General features: G+C 61.2%; 2 protein-coding genes across 2 annotated transcripts; both read right to left on the reverse strand.

The window, feature by feature from the left end:
* On the reverse strand, positions 279-7,878 carry VIL1 (villin 1). The gene is made up of 19 exons (XM_021400502.1): positions 5,481-7,878; positions 5,312-5,386; positions 5,024-5,220; positions 4,527-4,635; positions 4,290-4,400; positions 4,008-4,210; positions 3,432-3,510; positions 3,222-3,320; positions 2,977-3,130; positions 2,786-2,886; positions 2,526-2,663; positions 2,202-2,360; positions 1,949-2,128; positions 1,719-1,864; positions 1,481-1,625; positions 1,052-1,240; positions 890-958; positions 543-680; positions 279-465 (listed from the first exon to the last, which is right to left on the reverse strand). Exons 1-19 carry the CDS (start codon positions 5,670-5,672, stop codon positions 352-354), a joined length of 2,598 nt encoding a protein of 865 aa, XP_021256177.1. The 5' UTR covers positions 5,673-7,878; the 3' UTR covers positions 279-351.
* On the reverse strand, positions 8,021-11,911 carry CTDSP1 (CTD small phosphatase 1; the record flags this gene model as incomplete). Its single annotated transcript, XM_021400532.1, is given in 7 exon segments — positions 8,021-9,172; positions 9,267-9,452; positions 9,758-9,850; positions 10,231-10,287; positions 10,375-10,476; positions 10,662-10,813; positions 11,880-11,911. Coding segments are annotated over 7 exon segments (751 nt in total), but the record flags the coding sequence as incomplete, so codon positions are not given.

Consider the following 11,911-nt stretch of genomic DNA (forward strand, 5'->3'; position numbering starts at 1 on the left):
ACATTGCCTCCTCTGTGTCCCTACTGCCCCACAGCCCCCCCTTGCCAGCCCCCCCCCCCCCCCCCCGCCCCAGGCGCTGCCCCATGCCTGCCGTCCCAGCAGGTGCTGTCCCTGTGCTTCCCGTACCATGGCTTGTTGCTTTTACCCTTTGATACTGCCAAGTATTTACTGAGTTTTATGCATGAACTCACTGATAACGGAGGGAGTGGCTCGGGCTGCGTATGAGACCTTTAGTCCGGAGCTGTAGGTGCTGGGGTGGGCAGGGAAGCACACAAAGCCCCACTTCAATTCCATTTTATTCGATAAAAATAATGTGCTTGCTTGAGGTGGCCGTGGGCTGAGCCTGCCCTCCTAGAAGAGTCCTTTCTCCTTCTTGAGGTTCTGCTGTTTCCACAAGGGCAGGTTGCCGAAGGCAGAGCGGGTCATACCGAAAACAGCCTTGAAGTCCTCATCAGACAGGTGGTTCTGGGGGAAAGAGGAGGCTGAGCTCAAGGCGCAGGGCTTCCCCCACCCGTGGCCTCCCCTGAGGCCCCCCAGCTCACCTCCTTCCTGCTGGGATCCACGCCCCGGGGCAGGTCCTCGGCCGCGGTGTTCACCAGCACATCCAGGGGGAAGGTCTCCAGCTTGGTGGGCACGAGTGTAGTGGTGGCTGTGAAGACCTCATTCTTGGAAGTGAGCCCCTGGAGGTGGGGGGGGGGGGGGGACAAGGTCACATCACGGACAGCGCTACCAGGCTGCCTTCTGGGGGACTGCTGCCATTGTCTCATCACGTGAAGGTGTTCTCGCAGCTCCTTGTGCCACTGCCAAGGGCACTGGTTGTCCCTTCCCCTGCTGCTGTGCCATGTGTTAGCCAGTACCCCCTCCTGCCCCCTCTCCCTGTGACACTCACTGACACAAGGTTCCCAATGCTGGCATCATCCCCCAGCTCAGCTTTCATCTCCTCGTAGGATTTCTTGTCCTGTGGGAACAGAAGCGCTCAGCTGGGGCCACATTCAGGCTTGGCCCCATCCCCTAAATTCTCTCTATTTCCAGCCCCCATCCCCTGACTCACACTCCAGCAGAGGGGGTCCCAGGCCATGAACCAGCCAGTGAAGGTGGGGGGCTCGTAGCCCTGCTTCACCACGATGATGGGGGTGTCGAGGTCGCGCCCACCAGGGTGGCTCCGCAGGTACTCCTGTGCCGTCACTGCCGCAGCCTCCTTCTCCGACTCATTAGCACCTTTCCCGATCCAGAAGAAAACCTGCAACGGGGTCACTGTGTCCAGCACTGGGATGGCCCTTTGGGACCTCACCCATGGCTGGGGACACACAGGATCTGTCCCCAGGGACGGGTGCTGGGAGCCCCTCCTCAATAAAAACTATGTGGATTGGGGTTCCGTGCTCCCATCCCACCGCTTCTGGCTGCTGCAGGTCCTTCATTCTGTTGGGAACATCAGCTTATGGAATCAGAGGTGTCCCTTGCCCTTATGTCCCCAGCACACCTGGTCCCAAGTGTCCAGCAGGTAAACGTCGTTCTCCTCCAGGTCATCCTGGGTGAAGTCGACAATCTCGGTGGCCAAGAACTTGCCTGTCTTGTTGGAACATTCAAAGAGCCGGGGGGGCACAGAGGGATTCTCCTCCTGTAGCCTGGTGGGGGGACATGGTTGTGGTGGGAACTGGCCAAGGAACTGGGGGCACTGAGGGAACCCATCAAGGGGTCTGGGGACACAGAGCTGGTACCTCTTGCTGTTAGCATAGCTGGTCTTGCCACCCAGGGCTACCCAGAACTCAGGTGGCTCCTGCCCTTCAGCGACCACCGGCTTCTCCGTCTTGGAGATGATGTCAGCCACCATCTTGCCCATCTCACGCTCATCCCCGCTGCAGCCCTACAGAGCGAGCGTGGCTCCAGCACAGAGCTCACTCCATCCCCTGAAGGAGGAGGAGGAGGAGCTGGTCAAGGCCATACCCACCTTTCCATACCAGAGGTAGCAGCAGCTGGGCGTCTTGAGCACAAAGACATCGTTGGAGTTGAGAGATGCAGCACGGACGGGCACCTCGAAGGCCTTGGTATTGTACTCGTTGGTGCCATGCACGTGGAAGAGCCGAGTGGAGGGCGCGGGCTCCGTGTTGCCTGCCCGTGAGGAGCCATTCTGGGGACAGCAGGGATAGGAAGAGGTCACACTGCCACCAGCTTGCCCACCCTGCCACCAGCCCCATGCTCACCTCATACACCACCATCTTGCCCTTGAAGATGGCCATCAGGTGGGCCGGCTCCTTGCCCATGGTGACGCGCACCTGCACAGGCTCGTTGTTGTACTTCTGGTCCAGGATGACGGCTTGGTAGGCCGAGGCGGCCAGCTCGTCAGTGCTGGCATGGCGGCCCTGCATGAGGACATTCCCTCTTTGGGAAATGTAGGTGGAATGGGGAGGCCATGGAGAGGCAGGGAACAACCCACAGGGAATTTGTGCATGGGGCCATCTGGCTGAGTGGCCCTGTCCTGCACTGTCCCACTGAGGATGAGCCCTGGGTAGGGGACGGGGTCTCACCTGCCAGATGTAGATGATGCGGTTCACCTTGGGCCCCACGTAATAGGTGTAGAGCACCAGGTAGCAGTCCCCGCCGTAGAAATGGCCCAACCACCGCTTCTCCACGGGCACCAGCTCCCCGTTCTCCACCCGCCAGACCTGGTGGGATGGTGTCACACCACTGCCAGGGCTGGTGCATCCCTGGCTCCACAGCGCCTACACTCCCATGGTATCTCCCAGCACATCCCATGGATGCATCTCATCTCTTTCCCACAGCCTACCTCTGCCTCCCCTGATCCATCATCCACCATCTTCTGCTGGGCAGCCACCTCAGGCTTGACGTGCATTGTGGTGGCATCAAACTTCACCTGCTCTACCTTGGCTGTGGGAAAGAGAGAAGAAGACTGAGCCAGGCGTGGGGACCCCTCGAGCTTCCCCTGGTCCTGTGGGACCAGCACCCCGTGGCACTCACCCACTTTGCCTACAGTATGGGTCTTGCCCAGCCCACTGGTTTGGCTGGGAACGGTCCATTTTTGGAAGAGCTGCCTGAAGACGGCTGACTCAGACCCATCATTCTCTGTCTCCACGCTGGTGCTGGCTGGGTAGTTCTTGGCTTTGATGAAGCCCTGAGGGGAGCCAGATCCAGTAACCTGGACATGGAGTGCCCAGCCTCTCCTAGGGAACAACAAACCCAAAACCACCACCCCAAGCTCTCACCAGGGCCCTGCTCATTGCCTGCTGCTTCTCCTCCTTGTTGGCGTTCTTGCCCTTCCACACAAAGATCTTGAGACCTGCTTGGTCAAGGATGTAGCAGTCCTGGGAGGGGAGATGGCAGCAGAAATTAGAACCTAGGGCACCTTCAATCTTTCAAAAGGCACTTGGGTTAAAGCTGCCAAGGAAAATGGGCATTGCTCTTGAGCATCTCACCTCATGCTGGAGCATGTCTTGAGTCAAGGGGCGAATTGCTATCTCTTGTATGACCAGGTTCCCGCTGGCATCAGAGATGCTGGTGGGGAGAGAGAGAGGAGAGGAGGGTAGAAACAGGGCTGGAAAACATCCTCTCCAACCCTACATAGGGATGGCAGGGCTGGAGGGGGCAGCTCCATTTCCATCTCTATCTCCATCATTTCCATATCTACAACCTCCATCCCCATTGCCACTCCCATCAATGAAGAGCTGCTGAGGGACAAGGGGATGGATGTCAGATGGGATGGGGACAGTCAGCTTTACTGGGGACATCCCTCTGTGTTTGGAGGCATCCACACCACTTGCATGAGCATCTCTGTGCTAGCTGCTGGGTATCAACCCCATTGGCACTGGGAGTTCCCACTGCTCCCATGGCACCCAAAGGACCTGTCCCTCTGTGGTGGGTTTGTCCTTTCTCCCTTGCCATCCATAGGAACAGAACTTGTGAGACTCCCTGCTGCCAGCATCATGGCATCACCCTGACACCCCACATCCCTATGAGATGATTCCATAGATAACCCATCCCCAGCAACTCACTGGTAGAGCTTGAGGGCACTGTTGAGTGCCTGGTGCACGTGGTCATCAGGGGTGGCCGCCTTGATGGTCTTCTTCTCACCCAGTACGTGTGTCAGGGCCTGCATCAGCCCAGGTGAGGCCCCCTCGTCTTCTCCATCCACCACGCCAACCTTTGCACGTCCCGCACGCTCTCGGTCCCGGATGTCCTTAGCCAGGGTCATCGCCTGCACCCAGGGAAAGGATCAGAACGGTGGGGTCCCAGCATGGGAGCTGGAGATACAGAGCAGCAGGACCCCTCCATACCCTCAGCCTCTCGGCACGATTGCTCTCAGGGCCATTCCACTGGATGATGAGCTGGCCAAGGTCCAGCAGGAAGACATCACCCAGGTTGAAGCTTTTCCAGCTCATCTCCACCTGCAGTGGGACAGAGGGGGTCAGACACACACAGCCCCCCTGCTCAGCTACCCTCCCACCGGTGTCTGCACTCCTCCTCCCCATTCTGCTTGGGGCTTTGTGGGGTGACCACATCCCCTATCTCACCTCTGCAGCCACCACATTCTTCTTGCCCTTCACGTGCAGCAGGCGCTGGACGTTGTAGGTGTTGGTCTCCACGTGCTTCATGCCTGAGGCCACCCCACCCTGCTTATAGCTGAGGGGACACGGACATGGCATAAGCCTTGGCCTCCCCTTCCCACTCCAGCAAGGATCTTCTCCTGCCCCTATGCACGGGTACCACTACCCAATGGCATGAGTAACTGACAGAGTGAGATGGAATCCAGGTCAACCTCCCAGCTCCCCAGAACAGGGATGTTCCCATAGGGTCAAAAAAATCATTAAGGTTGGAAAGACCTCTAAGATCATTCAATCCAAACATCAACCCATCCCCCCCATACCATGAAGCCACGTCACTCAATGTGACATCTACCCTTTTCTTGATGCAGAAGACGTCTCCCGATTGACACTCTCGCAGAGACCCTTCTGACAAGGCAGGAGGGATGGCCATGGCAAACAGTGGGACGCCCGTCTTGGCAACTTACATGAGTCCCTGCTTGAAGTATGCCCGGAACGTCTCACTCTCGTGGCCCTGGGCCTCACGGTGCTGCACTGCCACAGAGCCCAGATAATCATCCATCTGCGTGGTGTAGATGGCGGCCGCTCCCTGCTCGTCCTGGCTTGAGTCCTTGCCCAGCCAGTAGTGGATGTTGTAGCTGAAGCCGCTCCCAGTCTTGCGTGTCTGCAGGATGGGGAACCCGCTAGGAGCTGTGCACCCCTTGTCCCCATGCCTGGGGCACCCCACATCACCCCAAGTCCCTACATCGCCCTACCGACAGCAGCACGTAGCAATCCCCCTCGTAGAAGTTGCCATAGCTTTTAGTGGGCACCGGTACCATCTCCATGTTCTGTTGGAAGAAGGGACGCATGAGCAGGGCAGCCCACAGGGGTCCTAAACCCGAAGCCTGTCTGGGCTGAGCCTCCTATACCAACAGGACCCACCTCGATTCTCCATATCTGGATGCCCGGCGTGGTCTTGTCCAGCTTCCCGGTGACCTTTTTGCTGAGCTCCACCATGGTGCTGGCTGCAGGCTGGGGGAACCTGTCACCAGCACCCTCGTTAGGGTTAACGGCGGGCAGCCTCATTAAAAGCTGGGCTGCAGCCATCTTCTGTCCTGCAGCCAGCCAGTCCATAAACCCCCCTGGAGCCACGAGGGGCAAACGAGGGCTGCAGGCACACGAGCAGTGTGCTGCCCCTCCAGGTGGGGAGTGGGGGGTCCTGGGCCATGCCAGGTGTGCATGGGAGCAAGGTACCCGTGGTGTCCCGCTGTCCACATGTCCCCATATCCTGCCTTGCTGCCTGGGCACAGGGCCAGGCTGTGTGAGCCATTCCCTCTGCAGAGCCACACCTGGGTGACAGCTCAATGGACCTGCTCCCTTTGTCCCTGCTCATGGCATGGGCATCACAGTCCTACATGGGTGTGTATGTGCATCCACGGCTGAGCACACATGCAGCCTCCAGGACCCCCACACCACATATCCTGTGCTCACAGCACTGCTGGGGTCTGTCCTCCTCCCAAGCTTCCCACCACCTCCAAGCCCCCATCAGGCAGAGCCCCCTGTGTGCCCCAGCAGAAAGTCTCTTCTCCCACCCCATCCCAGTGCCACCTGCAGCGCCGGCACTGGGACTTGTTGTCCCCCCATCCCCATCCCCTCACCTTCCCCGCAGAGCTGAGCACAAGGTGCGCGTACCTAGGGGAAGTGCTGGGGTGCCAGCAGAGAGGAGACCTTTGTCCCCAGCTGTCCCAGCCCATGTTCACCATATAAGGGCAGGAAGAACCTCGAGTCAAGGTCCCCACATCCCTCAAAGGAGCCCACAGAGCCCCGTTACTCTCGGGGTAATGACACCTGGGTGGCACCCACTTCCCATGGCATTGAGCCACCGTGATCCCAACCCACGCATGGGGAGGGGATGGGGCAGGTCCCAGTGGCCATGTCCCCGTGGGAGATGGGGACTGAGCAGGCTGCAGAGATGCTCCCAACCCCAACCATGGGGGATCCAAAGCAGCCAAAACCTATGGGGCCATGTCGTAGCCACCCCCAGTGGCTCCAACCCCATAGAAAGGAGCAACTGTCCCATGTGCCCTACCTGAGCATGGGACTGCTGGCACAGGGAGGATCCTGCTTGTAGCCATGCACTTTCTGTTTCACTCCATGGCCTTGCTGTGTGCCAAAGTGCCACCAGCCTGGCCCTGGGGGTTCCCATGAGTTGGACATGGCCAGAGGTCCCTGGGTTGGAGCAGGACGTGGCCAGAGAGGGGACACCTTGGGGACTGGGGACTCTCCAGCACAGCCAGGATGGGGTTGACCTAACACTCCTCCAGCAACAATTGGTGACCTGGGGCTAAGCTGTCCCCAGCCCTCCCATCCCTGCCCTTTTCCACACCAATTCTGCCCAATAGCCTTTGGGTGGCCATGGAGGTGCAGGAAGGGCTGTGGAATGCTGGCACCAAGGCGTCACCTATCCCATGCTTATCACAGCATTGTCACAACGTGATTGTCCCCACCCTGCTGAGCCAGCACTGTGCCACCAACGGCACCCTGTGCCCTTGCAGCCCCAGGGATCACCAAAGAGATGGCGATGGCTCAGCCACCAACAAGGGACACTCCAAGGCCAAGGATATGGGCCTCCCAACGCCTTCTGTGCCCCCAAACCCTCCCACCCCACAGCACAGCCCCACACCAGTGCCCCCTTACCTGGGTGAGCAGCCCCCACTCACTGCCAGTGTCCCGTTGGTGTGACACAGGGGACAGCAGCAGTGAGCCCCTTCCTCGGGCCCCACGCGGGGCTGCTAATGAACTCAGCAATTAGCGCAGCTACCAGGGAGGAGGACAGAGGCTTCATTAAGGAGGAGAGGCATGTGGCCAAAGAGGACACCAGTGGCTGTGCTAGGGGAGCACCCAGCCTCCTCTTATGGCCCCCCAGCACTGGGGACTCTGGCACCTTCATGAGTATTGGAGAACACACAGTCCCCCCTAAACCCAATAAGACCCCAAGCTGGGGTCCCTGCACTGGGGACATGTGCATATGGGGCTTGCACACATCTTCATACAGCAGAGAGGTGTGTGCAACGCACACACACAGAACACAATTTCATACACACGTGCACACACAGAGCTCAGCACAGCCTCTTTTCCAGGAGGGTTGGACAGCTTTAATCACACCAAGGCACTTACTGGTCCCCAGCCCCTCCGCCCCCATGCCCCCACCTCCAGCACCCCCACCCCCCACCCCGCACACCCAGGGGTTCACCCACGGGTGCTGCCTGATGTGGCCAATAAAGTGCTGAGTGGGACCCCACTGCAGGAGCAGGGTGCAGGGTGGGGGGCATAGGCAGAGCCAGGGGGGCCCTCACCCTGGCCCCCAGCATTTGGAGAAGGGCAGCACCGCAGGGGCCGGACGGACAGCAATGGAGAGTTAAAAAGCCCTCCCCCAAAAGATTCCCCCATTCCCTGGCACAGCGGTAAAAAGGCACCCTTGATTATATGGGAAACTGTTGCTTTTTCCCCCTTAAAAATATATCATTGTCCATAGATAGACTCTAAAAAATACGCTCCCCCTCCACTTAAAAAAAACACCCCCTCCCTGAGAGCCCTCTGTCCCCTCGAGGCTGGGGGACCCCTGGCAAGAGGGAGGGGGGCAGGGCTGGTATAAGGCCATGGGAGGTAGGGAGTGGGGTGTTACATTAAGGCTTGTACAGGGTCCCCTCCACTGGGAGTCACAGCCTTTGGTGACACTGCTAAGGGATGGGGATAGAGGGTGTGTGCCCCCCCGCAAGGCAGGGAACGCCTGCTGGTGAGTGGAGTGGCTCCCATTGCCACAGCGGCACTGGGGGGAAAGGGGGGGGAGGCTACCAGAAGCCCCACCCCGTGGGAAGAAAGTGAGGTTGGAGGGGGTGATTTAGTAGCCCCTCCCCAGGCACCTCTATTGCAGGGGGGACACATAGAGACAGGTTGTCCCAAGGCACACAGAGGCATTAACAGCCGGGGGCTCAGCCCCCCCAAAATGCACCCCTGGAGGTGGGGGGGGCACCAGAAGGCACAAGGGGGTGTGTAGAGTGGTGCCCCCACCAAAGTGATCAGCTGCACAAAAGGCAGAGCTGGGGGCACGGCAGTGGCCCCCAAAACCAACGGGACCCACGCTTGGCAGCAGCCCCCTGCTGGGGGCCAAGGGCTGCCAGTCCCCCCATCAGGCAAAGGCTGGGGGGGGCAGGTTCCCCCAAAAGGCAGTGGAAAGCAGCAGCTGCTTAACTCCCCTCCCCACTCCAGGGGATGCAGAGGGGAAAAGGACCTGAGAACTGTTTTGGGGAGGTGGGGGCAGCAAGAGGATGGGACCCCTCTGAGCATGTCCCCAGCGGGTCACCCCCAGGCACCCCTTCTGCGTGGAGCACCCACCGTGACCATCGCAGCGGGGAATGGGGTGGTGATGGGGGGACACCGGGATCCCCGCAGCCCTCCAGTAGGGCTGCCACCGGGCCACCACCTCCAGCCCCGCCGGGGCACCATTAGCTGTTAGTCCGCTGTTTCTTGAGCACTGTGTAAACGTCGTCCACTTTGCTGAGTCTCTCGAAGAAGGGCAGCAGGTCCAGCAGCTCCGTGTCTGCCATGTTGTCGAACCACGACGCCACCGGCACCTGCGGGCACGGCCACCGGCTCAGGACTTTGGGTCCCTTGTCCCCATTGTGCCACCACCCAGAGCGCCTCCCCCCAGCCCCACGGGGTACGTACAGCGTTGTCAGGGTGGAAGATGTAGGAGGCAGGCGAATTGTCCACGATGATGATGCGGCGCAGGTCGCGGCCCAGGCGGCTCAGGTCCTTCACGTAGTTGCCCCGGTGGAAGACGCAGGACTCGCGGAAGAGCCGGGCACGGAATGCCCCCCATTTATCCAGCAGGTCGGCCACGGGGTCCGCGTACTGCGGGGAGAGGGGAGGTGGCTGAAAGGTATCGGGGTGGCCAAAGTGGCGGTCAAGGTTCAGCGGTTTCCACGGGTGGTTGGGCGAGGGGGACAAAAGGTGGCGAAGGTCTGGTGGCCCCAAGGTCAATGGGTGGGTGGCCAAGGGGGACCTGGTGGTGGCCAAGGTCCTGTGGTGCCCACAAGTGGTCACCAAGAGGGGTCAGAAGTGGCCGAAGGTCCAGCGATGCCCGTGGACGTATGGCTGTGGGGGCATCCAAGGTGCCCAAAAAAGGGGACAACAGTGCCCCTGGAGCTGCCACTCACCTTGGCCAGGCTGGCAGTGAAGAGCACGCACTCGAAAAGCTCTCCCATGCGCTGCAGGAACTCGTCCACGTGCGGCCGCTTCAGCACATACACCTGCAGGCACAGGCACTGAGGGACCCGGTGGCACATAACCCTAACCCTAAGGGGGGTGCCAGCACCAGCCCCTGTGCCCGCCCTGGGGGACCCCCACACCCCAAAGGGCTCCCTGTCCCGGCCTCAGCCAGCGGCAGGGAGGAGACATGCCCCATGCTGGGATGAGGGATACCACTTGGGGACAGCCAGGGGGGTGCCCAACGTCCCTGGCATCTCCAGGGAGAAGCGTTGGGCGGGCTCCGGAGCCAAGTAACCTAGAACAGGCTGACTGCCAGACCACAGCCTATCCTGGATTACTTGAACCCGGCGCCAGCCTCCTGCAGGGGGGCACCCCACCAGACCTCCCTCACCTCCCAACCTCTCGCTGCACAGCCCCATACCTGGTGCATGATACCATCGATTTCCACCGGAATGATGAAGTCGGCGTTGTTCACCGGCTGCGGAGAGCACAGTGTGGTCAGCGCAGGGTGGGGGGCTCCCATGACCCCTAAACCTCCCTCCCACCCCAATAGGGGTGCTCCTACCTTGAAGGAGCTGTGCACCAGCGTCTCGTCCAGGTCGATGACCACGCACAGCTTGCTGGCGTCCTGCGGCTTGATTTCGGGCAGGAGGTGCTTGACTGCAGCCTGCAGCAGGGGGGTATGGCCAGGGGGTCGGTGGGGGGGGCAAGGGGCACCCCCTTCCCTTCTGCCCTGTGCCCAGGTCAGGCAGCAGTGTCCCCTTCTTTAGTTACAAGGGGGCTGGGACTTGGTGGCTGAATGCCCCTGGTGCCGTCCCCATTTTGGGGTGGGGGTTCCGGAAGGGGAGGTACCTTGGGCACGGTGCCATTCTCCTCCACCAGCAGCGGGGCATTGTTGTTGACGGAGAAGGGCTCGGTGTCATCGTGGCACAGGCAGCAGAAGAGGGACTGGAGGATGCTGCGGCCCCGCGGCTTCTTGGCAGCGGCTGGGGGACTCTGGGCGCCTGTGGGTTTGGGGAGCGCAACAGGGGTTGAGGCACCACCAGGACCCTACAATAACGGCCCACTCCTGAAGCTGGGAGGGAACCCCTCGGGGTGGGCACCCCGCCGGGAGTGCTGCGACCCCACGGACACGCGTGGGTTGTGCTGTAGGTGGGGCCTTGCAGAAGGGGAGGGGCTTAGCCATCCTTTTTTCCCGCCTCCCCGCCAACATTTCGGCCTCCTCATTGGCTGGTGCAAACGTCCCGGAGGCGTGGAGCCAATCAGAGCGAAGCACACCCCGCTGGGCGCCGTTCCCCGAGCCCCCATTGGTGGATCGCAGGGAAACTGAGGCACGGGCACCTCCAGCGCGGCCGGATCCTGCCCGAGCCCAAGCCCGGAGGCCGGGAGCAGGGCAGGGATGCTACCGGGGGTTGGGACAGCTGCCGACCCCCATGGTTCTGTTCCCCCGGGACTCACAAAGCCCCGGGAACCCCCATAGTGGGGCAGGGGCTGCCCCCCCGTTCCCACGCCGGGACCCCGCGGAGCCGCGTCCCTCCGCGCCTCAGAGTCCCCGCGGCGCTTCCCCCGCCCCTCTCTCCCCGGATCACCCCAGCAGGGACACAGACAGGGAATGACGCGCGGAGCAGCGTAGACGACACCCCCCCCCCCAGGGCCGCGTGCCCCCATCCCGGCGCCCGCAGCCCCACGGGGCCGCACTCCAGCTGAGGCCAGTCGCAACTCGTCACACGCTCCGCGCCCGTCGCCGCGCATGGGGGGGTCACATGGGGAGCCCTGCGCAACGCGGGCCGAGGGGTCTGACCCTCGGCTCGATAGAAGACATGGCGGGAGGGGGCGGGGGGCGGGCTGTCACTGTGTGCCCCATAGTGCCATGCAGCGGGGAAGGGGGGGGCTGGGGAGGGGGTTGGATGCACAGCGACTGTGGGGGCCGAGAAGTGATTTTCCAGATTTAGCCCCCCAACCCTCCCCTAAAGCAAAGGCCACGGAGGGAGGGAGGGAGGGAGGAGGTTTGGGTGAGTGGGGGGTGGGGGGTTCCCGGTGCCGGATTATTTTGAGGAGGGGGGGCATTACCTTTCTCCTGCAGCGGGGCGGTCACCTCCTCC

Source organism: Numida meleagris, chromosome 5 (genome assembly GCF_002078875.1).
Source record: "Numida meleagris isolate 19003 breed g44 Domestic line chromosome 5, NumMel1.0, whole genome shotgun sequence".
Lineage (NCBI taxonomy): Eukaryota > Metazoa > Chordata > Aves > Galliformes > Numididae > Numida > Numida meleagris.